Genomic DNA, 22,887 nt, shown 5'->3' on the forward strand with positions numbered 1-22,887 from the left:
AATCTCATTCTGGAAACATCCCCCAGACTGTGGCTAAGCCATATCTCCGCTATATCCTTTCTTTCAGGAGTGCTAGTTCTGCAAGGTTCGCAGAAGAGCTTCTGTAAAGTTTGGAAGGTAGGAGACGAGATACTGGCAGAAGTAAAGCTGTGAGTACCGGGCGTGAGTCGTGCTTCGGTAGCTCAGATGGTAGAGCACTTGCCCGCGAAAGGCAAAGGTCCCGAGTTCGAGTCTCGGTCGGACACACAGTTTTAATCTGCCAGGAAGTTTCATAATGAGACCTCTACCAGTCATCGGGCACACCACTGTACGATCTTCGAATCAGTACACAGCGTCGCAACTAGCACTTAGTCACCAAAAAAGCTTCAGTGAGACGAGGGCAGAGAAGTGTCCTGCTTAGGCTATTCGGTGCCTTTTGCCCCACCTCAGTGGGTGCACTTTGTGTGATACTCGGAATATGCTCCATAGATATCACAATCAAATACAGAGCTGCAAGGTACTGGTTAAAGACGGGAAGACAAGATAAGGACACACAGTAACTGGTGTACCGATACAGACGACACGTCGCCTTACAAGTTGGCGGTTGGACACATGACAAGGTGAGTGGGATGTAAATGAAAAGGGACGTAGACTGCACGACTTCCTCCATGACGTAAGGGAGCGATTGAGAGTGAAATATATCGATCCCAGCCGCGGTGTTGTATTTATCTTAACTGGACACGGACCTTATTCCACTCACACAAACCGTGTGAATGTGAGACAGACACCTACATGCACATGCGGGGAAGAAGGTGCCCCAGAACACACTATCTTCTTCTGCGGGCAGTAAGCGAACAGTAGACATACACCACCAAAGAATGGCTCAAATGGCTCTAAGCACTATGGGACATAACATCTGAGGTCATCAGTCCCATAGACTTAGAACTACTTAAACCTAACTAACCTAAGGACATCGCACACATCCGTGCCCGAGGCAGGATTCGAACCTGCGACCGTAGCAGCCGCGTGGTTCTGGACTGAAGCGCCTAGACCCGCTCGGCCACCGCCACCGGCCATACACCGCACTTAGGCTACACAGAAGTAGGTATACATACATACACAACAATAAGAGACGAGGAACAATGGGTGCAACTAAATGCATTGACAAACTGTTTCAAAAACAACACATGAATAGTATCTGCGGACACAACAGACATGCCTATATGCAACGTAACAACAGTCTGCAGAGGTGGACACCGACACTCACAGTGATGTGAAAACGGTGCTAATGGATAAGAACAGGAGTAGGAGGAACATAGAGATGTAACAGTAAATAAGTGTATGCTGCTGTCTACCTATCCAAGAAAGCACCAAATGTTGTACATGGATGAGCACCTAATGTCAATGCATACGATTAGCAATACCATTTGTTTACTACTAACTAAACTTTTTGTTGTCACTGGTGATCAATAGCTCGAAGAAACCATTCCGAGGCATTCACTGCCAGGGACAATCGGCGACGGCGCGAACAAATCTCTGCTCTATTCTATCATCTTTTTACATCTTTCTTAAAACAACAACATTTATTTGTATTTCTGTCATAAATTATTGTTGTTTTAAAAAGTGCTAGTCTTTAACAAATGTTGTAGATAAGAACAAAGAAAAAGAAAAAACTACAAAAAAATGACAAATGAAAACTGTAAGATGTACGACCCGTTTTAAAACATCAGGTAACAGGTGTTTTATTTTGAAATACATAATTAATGACTCCTCTACAGTTTTGTAGCCAGCTTGAGTAACAGTTGCTAAATGTGCATTAGTGCCCGAGGAGGGCATTTCTTACAGAGAGTCTGTTATGGACCTTTGTGTTGGGAGTCTGATACGTGTCAAATACGAACTTCATTTATATCTGTTATACTGCTTTCCCTTGAGGTGAAGTCTATACAATTTTTCGTTATAAATATATCCCTCCACCTCTGTCATGTATGCACCTTGTTTCATCTCGTCCATCATTGGCTGCGATTATTCATGTACAACACTGTCTCTACTCCTTAGCAATTTTCAAGCAGTGTATAGTTTCATTCGATTTTAGTTTACTTCGCTTACAGTACAGTGAGCTGACGAATACGTGGCAAATTATATGCTGCAAATCGTGGTGGCCTGTTATTGTTAGGACCACCAAGTGTTGGCTTGGTGTAGATTTCCTACATTTTTCATCCATTTCCTTCAGTTTTCAGTGTACGATGATCAAGAAGTATTTGTATCATGAGGTGTATACGTAAACAGTGCAAACTCTACCCATTTTCACTAAAAAGAAAACCTTACAGGTTTGCCATACTTTATTTCCTTCGTACTTACAGGACTTGAAACTAAGTGCACGGACATCAGTTTCCTAAAGTGGTATGACGGAATACTCAAAGAAGATCGAAAAAATTCACCTTTGAAGATTAGAAGAATTTCGTACGCAGTTAGGTGCACATTTCGTGAGCGTTAACATAAATGCCAATAGCTGAATTTGTCAGGTACAAATTTTGCAATGGTTAGGTTGCTGTCCTGATTCTTGTTGATATCAAGTGTTTTAGTGAAATTCTGTAACTATTCTGAAGTGGAAATATTAATTAACAAATACTAAATAATAAATTTTTTGTTTTTGCTTATTGATCGTATGAAAAAAAATTTAAATCTGACACATGCAAACTGCGCTATTGTTAAATGTAAAAAGCTGTACACACGCACACACGCACACACACACACACACACACACACACACACACACACACACACACATATATATATATATATATATATATATATATATATATATATATATATTTGTGTGTGGGTGTGTGGGTGTGTGGGTGTGTGGGTGTGGGTGTGGGTGTGTATATGATCAGAAGTATCCGGACACCTGGCTGAAAATGACTTACAAGTTCGTGAGCCCTCCATCGGTAATGCTGGAATTCAATATGGTGTTGGCCCACCCTTAGCCTTACTGACAGCTTCTACTTTGGCGGACATACGTTCAGTCAGATGCTGGAAGGTTTCTTGGGGAATGGCAACCCATTCCTCAAGGAGTGCTGCACTGAGGAGAGGTATCGATGTTGGTCGGTGACGCCTGGCATGAAGTCGACGTTCCAAAACATTCCCAAAGGTGTTCCATAAGATTCAGGTCAGGACTCTGCGCAGGTCAGTCCATTACAGGGATGTTACTGTCGTGTAACCACTCTGCCATAGGCCATGCATTATCAACAGGTGCTCGATCGTGTTGAAAGATGCAGGCGCCATCCCTGCATTGCTCTTCAACAATTGGAAGCGAGAAGGTGTTTTAAACGTCAGCAAAGACCTGTACTTTTATGGTGCCAGGCAAAACAAGAGGTGCAAGCCCCCTCCATAAAAAGCACTACCACACCATAACACCACCGTCTCCGAATTTTACTGTTGGCACTAAACACCTTGCAGATGACGTTCACTGGGCATTCGCCATACCCACACCGTGCCATCGGATCGCTACACTGTGTACCGTGATTCGTCACTTGTAATGACACATTCCGACGCAGAGACATACAATACCTTAAAGGCAGCGCCAAAGATTAAATTGAGAGGTATGTAGATTATAATCTTTGTAATGTTCACATTGGATTCTCTTTTGTTTCATACTCCAAGAAGGGGCTAAGAGACACTTTCGATTGTTGCCTTGTGGAGGATGGACGTAATTTTTGGAGTGTGCGGAAAGGCAGCCATATAGTTAGTAATTATGGTTTGTGTGACGAGCACAGCAAGTCTTATTGTGTTGTGAATAAAAAATAGTGCGAAGTATCAAAGTTTAACGAGAATTATCTAAAGCGACGTAGCATTGTATTCCTTGGTTTCCACCGTCTTAGTGAAGTGAACCAATGCCGACTCAGGAAGGTACACACGGTCAACAAAGAGAAGAACATCGACGGCACAAATGAATTAATATTGTGGCAGAAGGACGAATTTTACGTCTAAGGTGAGAACTCTGAATAAATCAACAATGGCGTAGAATTCAAAAATGTAATTAATCGGAATGGTAACTTATATTACAGGCAAATTTCACACAGCACTGAATTTGTCCGCATTCAAAACGGTCAATACAGTCCGTTAAAAAGCCTTTAAAAAATTCTAAAGTTACAGTTCCATGTCCGTAATTTTTCCATTTTTTTTAAAAAAAACAATAAATTTAATGTTTTTTATTTATTTCGCCACACACTCCATTGTTCAATCGTCCAATGCTTACTTTCTTTACACCAAGCGAGGCGTCGTTTGCATTTACTGGCGTGAAGCGTGGCTTATGAGCAGCCGCTCGACCATGAAATCCGAGTTTTCTCACCTCCCGCCTAATTGTAATACTACTTGCAGTGGATCCTGATGCATACTGGATTTTCTGTGTGATAGTCTCTATAGATGTCTGCCTATTACACATTAGAACCCTCTTCAACTTTCGACGGTCTCTGTCAGTCAACAGACGAGGTCGGCCTGTGCGCTTTAGTGCTGTACGTGTCCCTTCACGTTTCCACTTCACTATCACATCGAGAACAGTGGACCTAGGGATGTTTAGGAGTGTGGAAATCTCGCGTACAGTCGTATGACACAAGTGACATCCAATCACCTGACAACGTTCGATGTTCGCGAGTTCCACTGAGCAGCCCATTCCGCTCTCTCACAATGTCTAATGATTATTGAGGACGTTGATATGGAGTACCTGGCAGAAGGTGGTAGCACAATGCACCTAATATGAAAAACGTATATGTTCAAGTTCTAGAAATGAACTATTTGGTTTTCTGTTTGATGTTTCGCTTTTTTGTACGAAATTTGAATGTATTGAGAATATTCACATACTCATGTAATTAGTGATAACAAATCAAAAGTTGTTAATTTTATAAAAAATTTATGGCCGCGTATTTGTTAATTAAAATTTATTTTTGGTGATAAATATGAATCTTAAATAAAGGTCCATAAGAGTAGCTGTTAGCGAGATTCGAACCAGAATCCTCATCATTAAGAGACATTTGTGTTTCGTGCACAACTGACAGATGATTTAAAACGTTTTGTTGTTAAAAGGGCTCGGAAATCTCCTGACCTTCTAAGATGTTTTCAAGTTTTTTAGAGAAATGGGCTGTGCTGCTTTAGGAAATCGATATCCATGCACTGACCTGCAAAACCTGTAAGTACTTAAGATCCCCTTTTAAGTGTTAGTAATTGAGTTGTGTTTCTGCCATCATCTGCATTATTAAAATAGCTTTCAAGAACATTTTCACATTTTATGACAGATCTGGGGTGGATAATGAGTTTATCACGAAACACATGCAGGTGTTGACAAATATAATATTAATTGCAGCTATATGATGGTCGTGAATAAGTTGTTATTCGATAAATGTTTTTTGCTACAAAGCATGGTGCTCAGAAAACATTAGAGTGAGTCATCATACACCCATATATAATCATTTTTGCAACTCTTTAAACAGCTAGTGAGGGAAGACCCTGCATAAACCAATATTTGAAACTCATTGGCATGTCCATAGAGGATGGTACTGAGCACAATTGTTAACGCTTGTTGAGTAACAACCAACATTTTTACTAACAAATTAAATGCTAAACCAAAAATATGGATACTGCAATGACAAAACACGCAGATCTCTCCTCATGAAGGGTAAGAACGCTGCTTGAAGATGACAAGAGCTATGCTTTGAAACGTCGCCTTTAATTTCCTTATACAGTAGTTTTTTTGTCGCTTACGTTCACCATCTTTTCCTTGCTTCTGTAGACTGCCCGTTCCCTTTCGATTTACACTTATTTTTTGGATTTTTTGTGGTCTCTTTCGATAGATCTTAGTAGGTGCTCCTGTCGTCTGTTTCCTTTCACCTCTTTTTTATGCATGTGAACTATATAAAGTGGTTTTAAACCTCAATATTTATGATTCAGTCTGTCCCGTTCCAAGCTTTAGCTCAAGTGTGCTGTTTCAGGCTTTTTTTTTTTTTATTTTTCAGATCTTAATTTTTTCGACCATTTCGTAATTCTAAGATATTTTAAAAAGTAATTAACATGTTTCGCTTGTTCCAGTGTTTCATTTTTAGCTAACTTAATGTCCGCTTCTTCGCTCGCTTTTGCGATGAAGTTACAACATAATTAGTTTTATAAACATGTATAAGGCCTACAGAAAAATTAATGGCTTATTCGTTTTTTTTCTGCGCAAATTTTACAAAGTAGTGACTTTTAAATAGCTTTCTTTGATTCATTTCGTAAACTGCAGCACCTTCTTCACTTTTCGCGCCAATTGAGGCCATAGAAGCATGGTCACCTCCAAAGGCACTTCTGACCAAAAAGCGCTTCTGGTAACTGGAGTCAGAGGTTTTTGTTACTCCCTCTTTTTGAGCTCTTGTAGTGATACTTCCATATAAACTTTCATTCCCTAATGCACATTTCTTTATTTCTGAGAAGCAAAATACCAATGTTCATAGATTTGGCTTTAGAAATGTTGTAATATAACGAAATATTTCCATAAAAATTTGCATCCGCTATTCTAACGCTCAGAGATTGAATTTCCAAAAGTACTGCACATTAATTTTTATTTCTAATCAAGAAGTCAAATACCAATTTTCAAAGATATAGCCTTAAAAATACTTTAGTACTTCTTTAATAATGATTTGTTTAAACAAAATTTCCCTCACTATTTCAACCCCTGAAGGGCTGCATATCTAAAAATGCTGAAACACTGTTTTTTTTATTTCTGACCGAGGAACCAAATACCAATTTTCGTAGTGATAGCTTTAAAAATGCCTTAATAGCGACATATTTTCAAAAAACCTAGCATTCCTTGTTTCACCCCCCTTAGGGGGGGGGGGATTTCAAAAAAATCTCTTTAAACGATGCCTATAGTATAAGATCAACACTTTCTCCAAATTCAACGTTTCTGTCCTTCATGGTTTGGAAAGGCGATGATACGTCAGTCGGCTGTTGTCTGAGCATGTGTTCTCGTAGTACATTTGATACATATACTGTTTATAATATATTCTTAGTGAGACATCCACTGATACTTGTATTGTTCATGATGAATAAAATCCGCTGCAGTTGTAATTTCGAAGTTCTTTTATTTGAATAAAGGCATGTACACTTCCTGGATTTAAGGAGACCAGTTGCTACTATAACATTTAATCAAAAGTAAGTAGGACATTAAACCAAATCAAGTAAGAATCTATCAATAAAAAACACCTTAATTGTTTGCGTAAAAACCGCGCAAGTCTATCTGTACGAGAAAGTCTGTACGGGTGACGCATGAGTAATGTGGCGTCGACGGGTAAGACTCGAGGTGAACAGGGACTGACCGAAGAAACAGGATTAAATCCATAAAAATGCACTCACAGGCGGAAGAATATAAACTTGCGGTCTGCTACGAATGACCAGAGATATGGCATAGACTTTAGGAAGCCAACATCAGGGCATAAATGCCGTTACGGACAACCAAAATGCCAATTGCTGAACTTAAAAACCACGCTATAAGCACTCAGGCAGCTGCATGTCGAGTACACCCAGCATGACCCGTAGAATAGACTGCCGCGCAGAGCGCAAGGAGACGCTCCAATACAGACGCGCACTGAGTCATCGCAGCATGAAATGTGCACCGATTACCTTTGAGACTGGACGTGGAAAGTAGTTGTTAGTCAAGAATGCCTATAAGGCGACAAAGACTCCGTTATCAACACCTCACTGGGTTTGAACGATATGCTTTAAGGGCTGTTCCTTCTTTGATACTGCAAAACGACTTCGCAGGAATGTAGCCAACGTGCATGATTGCTGGCAGCAGTGGTCACGAGAACGTACAGTCGCACGAAGACAGGGCTCTGGACGGCCACGCGGCACTACCGAGAGGGAATATCATTGTGTTCGGCGTATGGCTGTAGTGCATCGTACTGGATCTGCAGCAGCGATTTCAGCAGCAGTGGTACCCAGTCATACAACGGACTGTTGCAAATTGGTTGTTTAAGGACAGCTCCGACCCTGTAGCGTGCCTTCCATTGACCTCAAACCACCGCCAGTTGCGACTTCAGTCGTGTCGATTGAGAGCTCATTGGAGGGGAGGATGGAGATCTGTTATGTTTTTTGATGAAAGCTGGCTCTGCCTAGGTGTCAGTGATGTTCGTGTGCCAGTTAGAAGGAGGCCATTTGAAGGCCTGCAACCAACCTGTGTGCGTGCTACACTGGTCAGTCTGGTGATAAGACCTGTTGTGTTGCCATTCATGAACAGCATTCCGGGGGATGTTTTCCAACTGGATAACGCTCCCCCATTACCACTGTTGTAACCCAACATGCTCTGCAGAGTGTCGACATTTTGGCTTTGCCTGCTCTATCACCATATCCGTCTCCAATGGAGCACATACGGGACATTAAGGGCCACTATATTGACAGAACAACTGCAACAGGCAGGGAACTCTACCCCAAAAACTGACATTCGAGACCTGTACAACACAATGCATGCACGTTTGCATGCTTGCGTTCAACATTGTGGTGGTTACACTGGTTATTAATGTACCAGTGTTCAATGGCTTACCTCTCGGTTATACTATCCTGCATCTTGAAATGTTAATCACTTATTAAGTCACTTAGACAAACGTATTAGAGAAATTTCATTACACTGCATTAATTATTTTGTGGTGTTGCTATTTTTTTCCACGAGTGTATATATGTTTCAGGTGTGTAGACGAGATGGAATCAGTGCTGAGCCTTACAGTTCTCATTCAGTTCTTCACCAGCACGCTCGTCATTTGTTTGACAGCCATCACTGTAATTTCGGTGAGTGTCTCAAGTTGGGAATGAAAGGCAGGAGATTTGATTTTAAAATTCCATTAGCTTATTGTAAGGAACCATCCTGGTGCTCGCCTTAATCAGTCTAAAGTAAATACGGAAAATTTAAATATCGATGATTACATGGGAAACAGTAACCGTTCCCCAAGACTTTTGTGGCTATTTAAGGTATGATTACGCGAAGAGGCTATGTTTCGCAAGTGAGACCATGCTTATGAAGGTCACTTGCTGTGATTTTGTCCATCAAGATGGGAAGAGTTGAGGTCACCTAAATGACACATCACATGAGTTAGGTCACTTTGAGCACTAAACAAGAGAACTTTACATGTCAAGCACGTATTCATTCTCATATAATTTACGAATTAACTCGAGAGCTTGCCGGCGCACCAAGTGACTGTGAAAACTTACAAAAGGAAGCCCTTTCTTTTCTATTTATTAGTAACTAAATAATAATAATACATTTAAAAGTAAAGGGGCTATTTCTCGATTATGTAGAGTCCCAATGCTGCTATGGGTGATAAACTGAAAGTGTAAAGGCCGCATAAAAAAGTGGTTCATATGGCTCTGAGCACTATGGGACTTAACTTCTGAGGTCATCAGTCCCCTAGAACTTAGAACTACTTAAACCTAACTAACCTAAGGACATCACACACATCCATGCCCGAGGCAGGATTCGAACCTTCGACCGTAGCGGTCGCGCGGTTCCAGACTGTAGCGCCTAGAACCGCTCGGTCACTGTGGCCGGCTGCCACATAAAACATATAGTAGGAAAATCAAAAGCCATACTGAGATTTATATGAAGAATCTTAAGGAAATGTTACTCACCCACAAAGAAGTGGCTAACAAGGGGCGTGTTCGACCTATTCTTGAGTATTGTTCATCATTCTGGGACTCTTACCGGGTAGGATTGTTAGAAGAGATAGAGAAGATCCAACGAACAGCGATGTGTTTCGTCACGGGATCCTTTGGTCGACGCGATGCTCAATCAAATCCAGTGGCAGACACTACAAAAGACGCGTTGTGCATCTCGGAGAGGTATGCTTTTGAAATTTCTAGACAGTACTTTCCGGGAAGAGTCCGACATGTTACTTTCTCCCAGACATATCTCGCGAAATGACCACTACGAGAAAATTGGAGAAACAAGAGCTAATACAGAGCCTTACCAATAATAATTCTTCTCATGCACCATTCGCTGATGGAAAAGGGAAAACGGGGTGGAGGAGGGGTCAGTTGATGGTATCATGAGTACCCTCTGCCACACACCGTCAAGTGGCTTGCGGAGTAATTATGTAGATATAGATATCGCCCTTGTGTTCGTCGCATGGCCCTTGTCAACACATCATCCATTGTTAAAAGAATTAGCAGGACGTGTTTCGTAACAACTGTTGTTTATCTCTGTTCTGGCACTGGGTTTCCAAGCCGCATAATTGCATAGATAGGCTGCAATCTCTGTTGCTCTGTACATTTATTACTCGCATGCTACTGCATATACACTCCTGGAAATTGAAATAAGAGCACCGTGAATTCATTGTCCCAGGAAGGGGAAACTTTATTGACACATTCCTGGGGTCAGATACATCACATCATCACACTGACAGAACCACAGGCACATAGACACAGGCAACAGAGCATGCACAATGTCGGCACTAGTACAGTGTATATCCACCTTTCGCAGCAATGCAGGCTGCTATTCTCCCATGGAGACGATCGTAGAGATGCTGGATGTAGTCCTGTGGAACGGCTTGCCATGCCATTTCCACCTGGCGCCTCAGTTGGACCAGCGTTCGTGCTGGACGTGCAGACCGCGTGAGACGACGCTTCATCCAGTCCCAAACATGCTCAATGGGGGACAGATCCGGAGATCTTGCTGGCCAGGGTAGTTGACTTACACCTTACAGAGCACGTTGGGTGGCACGGGATACATGCGGACGTGCAGTGTCCTGTTGGAACAGCAAGTTCCCTTGCCGGTCTAGGAATGGTAGAACGATGGGTTCGATGACGGTTTGGATGTACCGTGCACTATTCAGTGTCCCCTCGACGATCACCAGTGGTGTACGGCCAGTGTAGGAGATCGCTCCCCACACCATGATGCCGGGTGTTGGCCCTGTGTGCCTCGGTCGTATGCAGTCCTGATTGTGGAGCTCACCTGCACGGCGCCAAACACGCATACGACCATCATTAGCACCAAGGCAGAAGCGACTCTCATCGCTGAAGACGACACGTCTCCATTCGTCCCTCCATTCACGCCTGTCGCGACACCACTGGAGGCGGGCTGCACGATGTTGGGGCGTGAGCGGAAGACGGCCTAACGGTGTGCGGGACCGTAGCCCAGCTTCATGGAGACGGTTGCGAATGGTCCTCGCCGATACCCCAGGAGCAACAGTGTCCCTAATTTGCTGGGAAGTGGCGGTGCGGTCCCCTACGGCACTGCGTGGGATCCTACGGTCTTGGCGTGCATCCGTGCGTCGCTGCGGTCCGGTCCCAGGTCGACGGGCACGTGCACCTTCCGCCGACCACTGGCGACAACATCGATGTACTGTGGAGACCTCACGCCCCACGTGTTGAGCAATTCGGCGGTACGTCCACCCGGCTTCCCGCATGCCCACTATACGCCCTCGCTCAAAGTCCGTCAACTGCACATACGGTTCACGTCCACGCTGTCGCGGCATGCTACCAGTGTTAAAGACTGCGATGGAGCTCCGTATGCCACGGCAAACTGGCTGACACTGATGGCGGCGGTGCACAAATGCTGCGCAGCTAGCGCCATTCGACGGCCAACACCGCGGTTCCTGGTGTGTCCGCTGTGCAGTGCGTGTGATCATTGCTTGTACAGCCCTCTCGCAGTGTCCGGAGCAAGTGTGGTGGGTCTGACACACCGGTGTCAATGTGTTCTTTTTTCCATTTCCAGGAGTGTATATAGAATTGGTCCTATGTACCGATGTCATATAACACTTCAATAGAAAGTATATGTTTTGAAACGTAGTCATTTCGAAGGAAATTAACCTAGCGACATTGTTTTCTATCAAGTACATGCCATCCGACATTTTAACGAATTACGTGGGCAGTCACCTTGATCCAGGAAAGCTCTATCTTTCGCCGTAGAGCAGAAAATTTCAGTGTATTCCCGCGTGCCAGTCGTCGGAAATGGAATCGCTGAGGTGAGACCAGTCAGGGCACATGGTAGGCTAGATCAAGTCATCGACTCTTATATAGCCCCAGACGATGATAGTTATCTGGAAACATCTGCATGGCGGAATTTTAGGATCAGCGTAGTAAGACCTCAAAAGGGCCTCTGAATCGCCCGGCCTGTTCATACCGTTCATGTTACAATCCGAAAGTTCTATCAGAGTACATCGGTAAGACAGAGACTTCACGTTCCTCACCTTGTGTTCTGACTAGCCACTTCCACTGGCAATATAGCATTAGAGACGAGTGTTGTTGGCCCGCATCTCGTGGTCGTGCGGTAGCGTTCTCGCTTCCCACGCCCGGGTTCCCGGGTTCGATTCCCGGCGGGGTCAGGGATTTTCTCTGCCTCGTGATGGCTGGGTGTTGTGTGCTGTCCTTAGGTTAGTTAGGTTTAAGTTGTTCTAAGTTCTAGGGGAGTGATGACCATAGATGTTAAGTCCCATAGTGCTCAGAGCCATTTGAACGTGTGTTGTTTACGGTTCGATATTTTTCGTGGCGTGAGGTGAGGTGTGTGCAAGTGCGTGAGGCGAAGCGGTGAATGGAATGCTCCATATGGTGTCCAGAAAATCCACATATTTGCAGACGGTTCTGTGATGGTCTCTCCTGACCTCAAACCTCTTGACTTTCACTTATGGTGGCATTTGAAAGCTCTTGTCTACGCAGCCCCGGTACAAAATGTAGAGACTCTTCGTGCTCGTATTGTGGACGGCTGTGATACAATACGCCATTCTCCAGGGCTGCATCAGCGCATCAGGGATTCCATGCGACGGAGGGTGGATGCATGTATCCTCGCTAACGGAGGACATTTTGAACATTACCTGTAACAAAGTGTTTGAAGTCACGCTGGTACGTTCTGTTGCTGTGTGTTTCCATACCATGATTAATGTGATTTGAAGAGAAGTAATAAAATGAGCTCTAACATGGAAAGTAAGCGTTTCCGGACACATGTCAACATAACATATTTTCTTTCTTTGTGTGTGAGGAATGTTTCCTGAAAGTATGGCCGTACCTTTTTGTAACACCCTGTATATATGTATACACAGAGTACTTGCCAATTCGATTTTCAGGAATTTATTATGCTTCTTGTGTAGTTGTGAGTGCATTATGTTTGACCTTAGTGAATTTGAGTATGGACAATTTACGTGCCAGGAGTGAAACTTGGCAGGCGTTCGGTGATGATTTGGGCACCCATATCGTGGTATTCCACGTGAAGAATGGCTGTGCTGCAAGGACGCATTACTGCCAAGGCTTGTGTGATCGCTTTGGTTGGTCAAATTTCACGCTTTCGGTCACGAATTATTTTTTTCCCGAACAAAAATCATGGCGTTGCTATCCACGTTGTTCGAATTAAATTATGATTTTTTAGATGTATAAAGCATTCCGAGGTGCCCCTCCAAGAGAGGATACAACGTGTCCCCAAATGCGGACGTTGTGTTCAATTTGGTGCAGTATAAGTCGAAAAGTCAAAGTATTTTATTTGATTTTATTTCACCAAAGTACATAAATTACACAAAGCTCACTTAATGATGTTATATATAAACACTTGTGAAGAATAATAATCAAAGAAACAAGTTCTTTTTCTATCCAGTCGTAAGTGAATGTTACGTTTTACACAACAAAATTTGGTTTTGCCTTTGCAACCCGTTTTCTTGCACCTGTCAAATGATTTTTTGTCACTCACCACTGGAAGATGCCCGCCAACTTTGTCCAAACGAACATCAGCTTCTGGACGAACTTCCGCATTGGCTTGTTGTGAAGTTCTGGAGATGGTATTCTACTCTCTCAAGTGGAACGCCCCCTTTTCCTGGCAGCTGGCTTATCTATTTTTGTCAGTGCTTTGGCCACATTTGCTTAAAGTGAAGAAAATCAAGGGTCTTATTTTTAGGAACACCTAATTCTGATACTTTTTCCTTGTACTCAATCCATGAATTTTCACATGCAATATCAACTGCATGAGCAAACATGCGAAGTGTCCACTTTCGCGACCTGATGAAGTGCGATAAACTGTGATCAGAAAATCCATCATGTCGACCCCTCCCACATGTTATTTTTAAACTTGAATAATTTCTGGCCGGTCTATTTCAACTTATTTCTCCAGAATCTATAATAAAAAATGCTATTACAAAAAGAAAACTGCATTAAAAACGTACATCTGAATAACCCAGATGAAAAAGCCGCTAAATTCATTTTATGTCGTTTTTGAGGTGAGCACACGACAGTATAGATTTTTTCAGCGCCTAGGTGACGGAATATGCTTCAGGTTGCAAAACCGGCTATAAACCGCCGAAAACGGCTGTCAAAAATCGTGTTCGCTTTCAAAAGCAGCTAGCTGCATGTTTGTCTTCGGGTGCAAAAGACTGGTAAATACCCAGGAGGCGTGGCTGTTGCCCTGCCATGTCCGGATGCAAAACACGTGAAAATCAGACTTACCAATCTGGGTATTCATAGGTACCTTTCACTCTATTACGATTAGAACGGATATTTTTCTTATTCAGCTTTAGGTTGGCTACGCTGTATCAAATTCGTACGCAACAATAGCATTCTCGCTGCCAGTGCATTGTCGTTTGAATGAGGCGAGTGTTTCGTGAGTACCTAAGTGTCACTTATCATGCGGTTAGCAGGCTTTGCGTCTAGGCTACTCAGCTTACAATTTACCGTATGATAGAAACCGTCTAACATTACCTCCATCATTGTCCTCTTGTTCAAAATTATCTACAGGATCATCCGATAGATCGTCAATTTCAGATGAATTAAGGAGCTCTATAACTGCTTCTTGCCGGCCAGAGTGGCCGAGCGGTTAAAGGCGCTACAGTCTGGAACCGCACGACCGCTACGGTCACAGGTTCGAATCCTGCCTCGGGCATGGATGTGTGTGATGTCCTTAGGTTAGTTAGGTTTAAGTAGTTCTAAGTTCTAGGGGACTTATGACCACAGCAGTTGAGTCCCAGAGTGCTCAGAGCCATTGAACTGTTTCTTCTGTAAGTGGTCTTCAGCTGTCTTGGACTCGGGGCATTGTGAAATCACCGTAAGATGCTATTACAACCTTTCAATCACGTCGTCCTCATTTGGAAACATGTATAAAGTTATAAATATTTCACTTACCTCTCGTTCTGAAAGACACCTTTAGTTTTCACCTTCGAGGATGCACCTTTCTACGCACAAATAATTTTTTTTACCTAAACTCAGAAAATATTAACCGGCTGATGGGAGATACAAAGATTACTGGGAAGCGTCCATGTGACTGTGAACATTCAGCTTTGTTTTGTGTTACCGCAGTCTGACAGGAGATGTCGACACTGGTCTCAAATAAACTCACTGCTTGCGACAATATGAGGACAACAATCAAAAATGGTAAAATTTAACGAATTTTAATTTACTAAGCATTTATGTAGTACGTCCTTATATGAGGACGTCGTGGCCGAGAGGGTGATTGTTCGTCAGCTGTGATGCTTTGCTAGAAGACGACAAAGCCCTGTTCCCACAGCTCGCATCGTCCAGGACTGGTTTCGTGTGCACGGAGATGAACTGTCGCATCTGCCCTGGCCATCATAATCACGAGATCACAATGTCATTGGGTGCTTGTGGTCTTCTTTGCAGAGAAGTGTGCTTGATCGCTATTCACCTGTGTCATCGTCACCCGAACTTACCACCTTTTTGCAGGAGGAATTATATAAGGTTCCCTTGAAAACCGTTCAGGATCTTTGTTGATCAATAACGAAACGACTTGAAACTGTGTCGAACCCAACGGGCCGGCCACTGTCACCGAGCGGTTCTAGGCGCTTCAGTCCGGAACCGCGCTGCTGCTACGGTTGCAGGTTCGAATCCTGCCTCGGGCTTGAATGTGTGTGATGTCCTTATGTTAGTTAGGTTTAAGTAGTTCTAAGTCTAGGGGACTTATGACCTCAGATGTTAAGTCCCGTATTGCTTAGAGCCATTTGAACTATTTGAACCCAACGGGTTTCCTAGACCGTATTAGGCAAGGTAATGTGTCACGTTTTTGGTGTTTACATATTTTTGTCCAACTCCTACAGTTCCAGCGCTCTTAATTCTTGACAGTGGAGTAGTGAGATGTGAAACAGTGTCTCGAGGATCAAAGCGATGTTGGCCAGTATTTAGACTGATCTTATAGTATAGCGGAGCACAGAATTTATACGGGTCCGTCAATAACCCTTACGATTAAATCTGAGAAGCCGTATAACACTTAATTTACCTTGCAAGCCGCACACATCACAGACTGTGAGGGTAGCTACTAAAAGTGGTCGTGACAGGGAATTTATCAGACGCCATGGAACCTTCAAGAACGGTCGAAAGGAGTGTTTCAGAGGGCACCACAGGTAAGTACCATCCGCGCACCAGGGAAGTCGCAGACGCTAATAGGCACGTCAGCAGGAGCCGACGCTACAGTGTCAACTGTTAAATTGGCCTCCCAGTCAAAAATACAATCGTACTTCCGTTATTTCGCATCTGAGCTCATTGCTTGGTGGACAGCGGCAATGGCTCTAGATCAAGGTGTTCAAGGATTGATACCCGATCGGGCCGACGATTTTGTTGGCTTCGGGCTGAGTGCTTGTGTTGTCCTCATCATTTCATCTCATATTTATCTAACCGCAAGTCGTCGAAATTCCGTCAAATAGAAAGACTTGGGCCAGCCGGCCGAACAACCCTAGAAGGGGTGCTCAGCGTCATTTCATTTTTTTAGTTATTTTGTATTAGTATGGTACTCAACCACTTTTTGCCCGCCCGATTAGCCGTGTGGTCTAACGCACGGCTTTTCGCATTGGGAAGGAGCGACTGCTCCCCGGCACGAATACGCCCCGGCGGACTTGTGTCGAGGTCCGGTGAACCAGCCAGTCTGTGGATGGTTTATAGGTGGTTTTCCATTTGCCTCGGCGAATACGGGCTGGTTCCCCTTATTCCGCCTCAGCTACACTATGTCGGCGATTGCTGTGCAAACAAGTTCTCCACGTACGCGTACACCACCATACTCTACCACCCAAACGTAGGAGGGGTTCCACTCGTCTGTGTGAGACGTTCCCTGGAGGAGAACAGGGGGGTGGAGGGGGGGGGGGGGGGTGCAACGGGGGCCGAACCGCACAATAGCCCTGAAAGAGTGGTTCGGTGTGGGGCAGCGGAGGGGTGAAGTGGACTGCGGTAGTCGTCGTGGGGTTGTGGACCGCTGCGGCTGCGGCGGGGACGGAGCCTCTCCGTCGTTTCTAGGCCCCCGGTTAACATACAGTACAATACAATACAACCACTGTTTGGAAGTCGAGAAACACTGCATCTATGTGGCTGCCACTCTCCATGGCTTTCAGGATGTCATGTGAGAAAAGCGCGAGTTGGGTTCACACGACCGACATTTTCGGTCTTCGTTGACGTGGAGGTAGTTGTTCTGTTCGATAGAAATCATTACCTTTCAGCAGTTGCGGCTAGTGTAAAATTTTATGTTTGCTACAATGTGGTGGCCTACAGCTTTCTGACTTACAAGGGTAGTAATCGTAACTAAATTGAATACATTAATTTTGTCTATATAAATGGAATTGTTCAAATAGATTTAAATCTCGTAGTTAATTGTTTAATGAAGCGAGAATAAAATAAAGTAAAAAAATTAAATATTAGCTGCAGCGGCAATCAAACAACCCAAGTCGCACTTAACCAGTAGACTACGGAACTGATATGTGTGCCGCTGCTGGAAAGTCCTTCATATTTTATGCTTGAGATCTCAAGGGCTTTTGGCGTGTCTATGCGTCCTATTTCACCGGCACTCTCACTGCTAGAGACGAGTTATGTCCATACCTCGGTGACAAAAATGTTTCGAATATTTATCATAATATAGACGCGTCTCTTTGCGTGCTGTCATTTGCATAAATACCTCGTTTCGATATACTGAGCCGTTCATGAAACATGACGATTGTTGTGACCACGTGATTCTAGATTCGTAGGGACAGAAATGGGCGCGTGGCTCCCGATCGTCCGACGGATATTAAGACCAATACCTCGAGAGCGAAACGACATACCGTTTTTCTCTCAGCTTTAAATAAAATTTCGATATCTTTTCTACATTTCGTTTCATACACAGCAATGTTTGCGCTGAAATCGACTACACGCAAAGTTTATGCGATGCGCTTTTAATTCTGCAAATTCTTTTACAATTTCGTGTTGCGGTTTGCACAACTTGATCTAGCGCAGTAACACTATGACGAATGACGAAAAGAAATGCAGTCCTTTATCGAGTGAAGATATTACGAGGGCTTTCAATAAGTAGTTAACACATTTTTTTCTCGGCCTTCAATAAGTAATTCAACACATTTTCTCTCTGCCAATTTCGATTAAACATGAGAAATTTGTCGTGGGACATCGTGGAATACTCCTGCTTCAGCCTCTATAGTTTCATGAAGTTCCGATAGATGACAGCGCTATACATAGCCCTCAATATGTCGCCTGTAACAGAGGTGCGTTTCAACCATAGAGCCATGACTGAGTTTCTTTTGGCGGTGAACAGAGCATCTCAGACATTCGTAGGCGCTTACAGAATGTCTGTTGAGACCTGGCAGTGAACAAGAGCACGGCGAGTCGGTCGGTGAGGCGCCAGTCATCATCGCAACAACGTCACGCAAAACCTGTGCCAACTCCTGCATATTGGCCGGCCGCACTTAGCGGTGACTCCTGCAATGTGTTCGTCGCCAAAAAAATGCAAACAAACTTCTCCTTCTCCGTGACAATTCAAGGCCTCACAGAAGACTGTGCACCCGAGAGGAGCGCATAGAACGTTACTGGACCGTTAACCCTCACCTACCCTACAGCCCGGATTTCGCAACTTCCATCTGTGTGGCCCAATGAAGGGGAAGCAGTACACGGATGATGGGGTGGTTATTGATGTAGCAATACGTGGGTTCCGACATCAACCAGTAGAGTGGTACTGTGTGGGAATACAGGCCCTCCGAGTAAGGAGGCTTAAGGTCGTAGCACTGAACGGAGATTATGTTGAAAAACAGGGTTTTGTAGCCAAAAGAATGCGGAATAACATGGTTTATTGGAATACTGAATAAAACCAATCTGCTTTAAGGAACAAGATTCATAAAATTATTTATTTTCACTAAATAATTTTCTTAAAATCGGATATTTCATAGTGGCCAGAGCGCCATCTCTTAACAAAAGTACTAGTTGAGTAGTACAGCGACAAGAAAACTGCTCTCAGCACGGAATGTTGAGAGCACTTCTGCAAATAAAATAAAAGACAGAATAAAATAAAACAAGAAAACAAATTGGTAGCTGCGGGATACAAATCACTCAACCATAGCACCGTTATGACAAGAGCTACTCCAAGATCCCTCATACTCTATGCTTGCACATTATTAATGACCTGATGCTGTGAGCAACGTGGCACCATCAGTGCCGGCAGGGATGACCTCACATCAGAGCGCGTGCAATTGAAAACAGGCACCAGCGTCGCATCTCTGAGTTAATCATAGCGTGGCTGATTATCATTTTAGCACTTGACACTGGTTTGTAGTTGTTGCGGAGAGAGCGCTATAAAAGATGTTTTCGTCCATTTTATTTGCATGCCAGCATAATTAGAAGATAAATGGCATAACTTTAGTGCGATTCTCTGCTCGCATTCGAGGAGAAATGGCGTAATTTTTGTGCAGTTTCCAGCTTGCATTCGAAATTGCATAAATTTTGTGCTGTATTTACAGTGTGCTGTACTAGCATATTAGTACATGATCATCGGCCGCCACTCCGAGTTCAGAATACGGTCTAAGATTCTGCGAGAGGTGGATATCAGTGATGTTACACAGTAGTTTCGGACGCCTCTTTTGCCATCCTCCTAATAGGCGGATATGACCTGTGCTTTCTTGTAATAGCCGGCCGAGGTGGCCGAGTGGTTCTAGGCGCTACAGTCTGGAACCGTGTGACCGCTACGGTCGCAGGTTCGAATCCTGCATCGGGCATGGTGTGTGTGATGTCCTTATGTTAGTTAGGTTTAAGTAGTTCTAAGTTATAGGGGACTGATGACCTTAGAAGTTAAGTCCCATAGTGCTCAGAGCCATTTGAACCATTTTTCTTGTAATAACTAAGCGGAGTTTATTATTCCTTTACTGTCCTTCACTGATTTCTAGTCACAAATAGAAGGAGGCTGCTAGGCACATTATCTGTTTACAAGCTTCATTACTTGTAGCCTGTTCACTGTTCTCCACATTCCTAGAGTTTCGATTGTTGTGTCCATTCATTTCTTGAGTTACAATGCACAAACGATAGCATAGAAGGCTTCTAATAGAAGGATAGCAAAGGTGGTTCTCAAAAATACAGTACAATATCACTGACATCCATGTATAACAGAATTTTAGAATGTATTCTGAATGATCTGTTTCAGATATCTAATCTTTATTAGCATCTGTAGTTTCTCCTCTACATTGCTCTATGAATTTCTGTTCTTGGATGTGGCAGTCCATACTCCACTAACCTGTTTCTTCCCTTGAAATGAGTCTTTCTGTTCTTGGATGCGTTAGTGGATATCCCACTAACTTTTTCCTGCTTTTGATATAGGTCTTTCGCAGACTTCTTCCCTCTATTATTATTTCTAGTACCTCTTCGTCCTTAACTTTTCTCGGGTAAAATCAAACGCTCCCGGTTACCTCCTCTCAGGCGTCCTCACACTATACTATTCACGCTCTAAATGCACAGTTTCAGAAGCTTCTACCTAATTGGCTCGTCTGCAGCTCTTTGCGGAAAACAGTTTCTTTTCCTGCCTCAGTTTTTTTGAGATCCTTGTTACTTCGAATAATTTCAGCTTACCACGTGCTCCTAGGTTGTGAGCATCAGAACATGGGGATGCTCTGCAATCCATTTTTACACTTATTAATTATATCGAACCTTATTGTATCCCAGTTTATATCTATCAATGCCTCCCACTACATTCAAATCCTAATTTCTTCTTTTGATGTTGTAGAAGAGTGTCCATCACAACTTATTGATTCCTATTGCTTAGATTAAAAAGTTTTGTCAGTTATTTCCCCCATTAAATATACAACAAATATTCAGCCTTCCTTTGTCTTCCATATTACACTGCTCCAGGTAAAAGTGTAATTTTTAATCACAATGACGGCATACGCAGACGATATGAAAGTACTCATTTTCTCTTTGTAAAAGACTTCGTGGGAGTGCACATAAATTGTCTGCAAATTTTAGTATCCACCATTTTTCCTAATTAATCATTACATTTTTCGTTCTTGTGCTTATTTCAGACAGAAACGGCGTACCTCCCTACTTATGCAGCATATCTTGCTACAATGTTCTACCAGCTGTTCATCTACTGTTGGTATGGAGGCGAAGTTTATTTGGAGGTAAATAATAATAATAATAATTAATAATAATAATAAGATGTATACTAACACACTGATTTCATTTTACAGAATAGTTATGTATTAGATACTACAGACACGATGTTTATCGAACTGGAAACACTATAAACTATCAAATCAAAGGCTAACCTTTGATGTATGGATAATTCAGCGAGCATTCTTTCATTGTTCGAATTTACTACTAATAAAAATTTAATGCTGTCAGTAGTGTTTGCTGCGACTGTTTCCATTTCTTCTCCTTCGGGTAGCGAAGGAATAATACACTACCTGAAGAAGCAAATTTTGTGACGTCAACAAGTATAAAAGGACGATTATTAAAAATATGTACAAGAATAGTTGCTTATAAAAAATTAATCTTTATTAACAGACTGTTTCCCCAATTATCGCCATTGTCAAATACTTGCTTGTATGATTATGGTGAGACCATATGTAAATATCAGTGTCATTTACATTAAAGTGACTTGTACTCTTGTCCAGAATGATGTGACATCCATAAACGCCATTAATGAACTGTCTTATCGCTATCAATGTTTTGATTAGACAGTAACTGACATAAATATATTGATAATAATACTTTATGGTTTGACAGTTCTACACTTACGACGTCGTATGTTTATAATTTTATAAGCTTTCTTATTTTCCTAACTACCATTTTTTCACGATTGTCTTTCATTGTTACTTAAGCTATTCCCGAGTTATCTTTTTTGGTGTTCTAAAATTTCAATAAAATATTTGAGGTGGTATTTGTGTCTAAATTCTGTATGCTCGTTTCATATTTTTGAGTTATTTTCTCGTGAGTACATAGAGTACTAATTTTTCAAGACCTTTTGGTATTCCATGCAGGGCTTGGAGTGCATTTTCGATTATATCAGCAATGTGGTTTTCATTTTTCAAATGCAGGAAAAAGCTCTACTGATTAGCCTTGCTGTTTCTAATGTGTTCTTTGTATCTTACGATGAAATTTCTATCTGTCTGGTCAATTTAAAAGTTAATACAGTTTCTACATGGGATTTTATATATGACTGGATTTCATGTTCGGGTGGTCTATTGGCGCTGGAACAATTTTATTGAAAGGTTGTTACTGGTGCAAAAGGCTAGCTGAATATAAGTGCCTATACAAAACCTGCATTAACTCTGTTGGAGATCTAACACGCTAGACTGTTGGTATGTTTCTTATTTTTTGTTTAGATGATATTTCTCGAGTTAGTATCACATTATGTACTGTATTCTGCTTTGGTGTTTTAAATTTGTAGTATAACTGTGTGGGTGTCATCTACATCATTAAAATAGTAAGCTATAAAATCTCGTTAACAGGAGGCTAATTTGAGTTAAAGAATTTCTCTTCCAGAGAATTTAGGAAAATGTTAGGAAAATGTCGGCTAATCTGACTGCTACATTATTACTTATGGTTACTCCATTTGCTTGGGTATAAACTTGGTTGTTAAATTCAAAATAATTTTGTGGTAGTGCTATTTCCAAAAGATTCATAATTTGAAGTGTTCCAGTCATTGATATTTCCTATAACGTAAGAGGCTACATTTTA

General features: G+C 42.5%; 1 protein-coding gene across 1 annotated transcript in view; it reads left to right on the top strand.

The window, feature by feature from the left end:
* The window catches only part of LOC124712156 (odorant receptor Or2-like), a 101,058-nt gene that overhangs the window by 48,770 nt on the left and 29,401 nt on the right, over positions 1-22,887 (top strand). The window contains exons 5-6 of the mRNA XM_047242453.1: positions 8,688-8,787; positions 21,228-21,326. Of these exons, the coding sequence (XP_047098409.1) occupies positions 8,688-8,787; positions 21,228-21,326 (199 nt within the window). The remainder of the gene's footprint in view (positions 1-8,687; positions 8,788-21,227; positions 21,327-22,887) is intronic.

The sequence above is a fragment of the Schistocerca piceifrons genome, chromosome 8, assembly GCF_021461385.2.
Source record: "Schistocerca piceifrons isolate TAMUIC-IGC-003096 chromosome 8, iqSchPice1.1, whole genome shotgun sequence".
Taxonomy (NCBI): Eukaryota; Metazoa; Arthropoda; class Insecta; order Orthoptera; family Acrididae; genus Schistocerca; species Schistocerca piceifrons.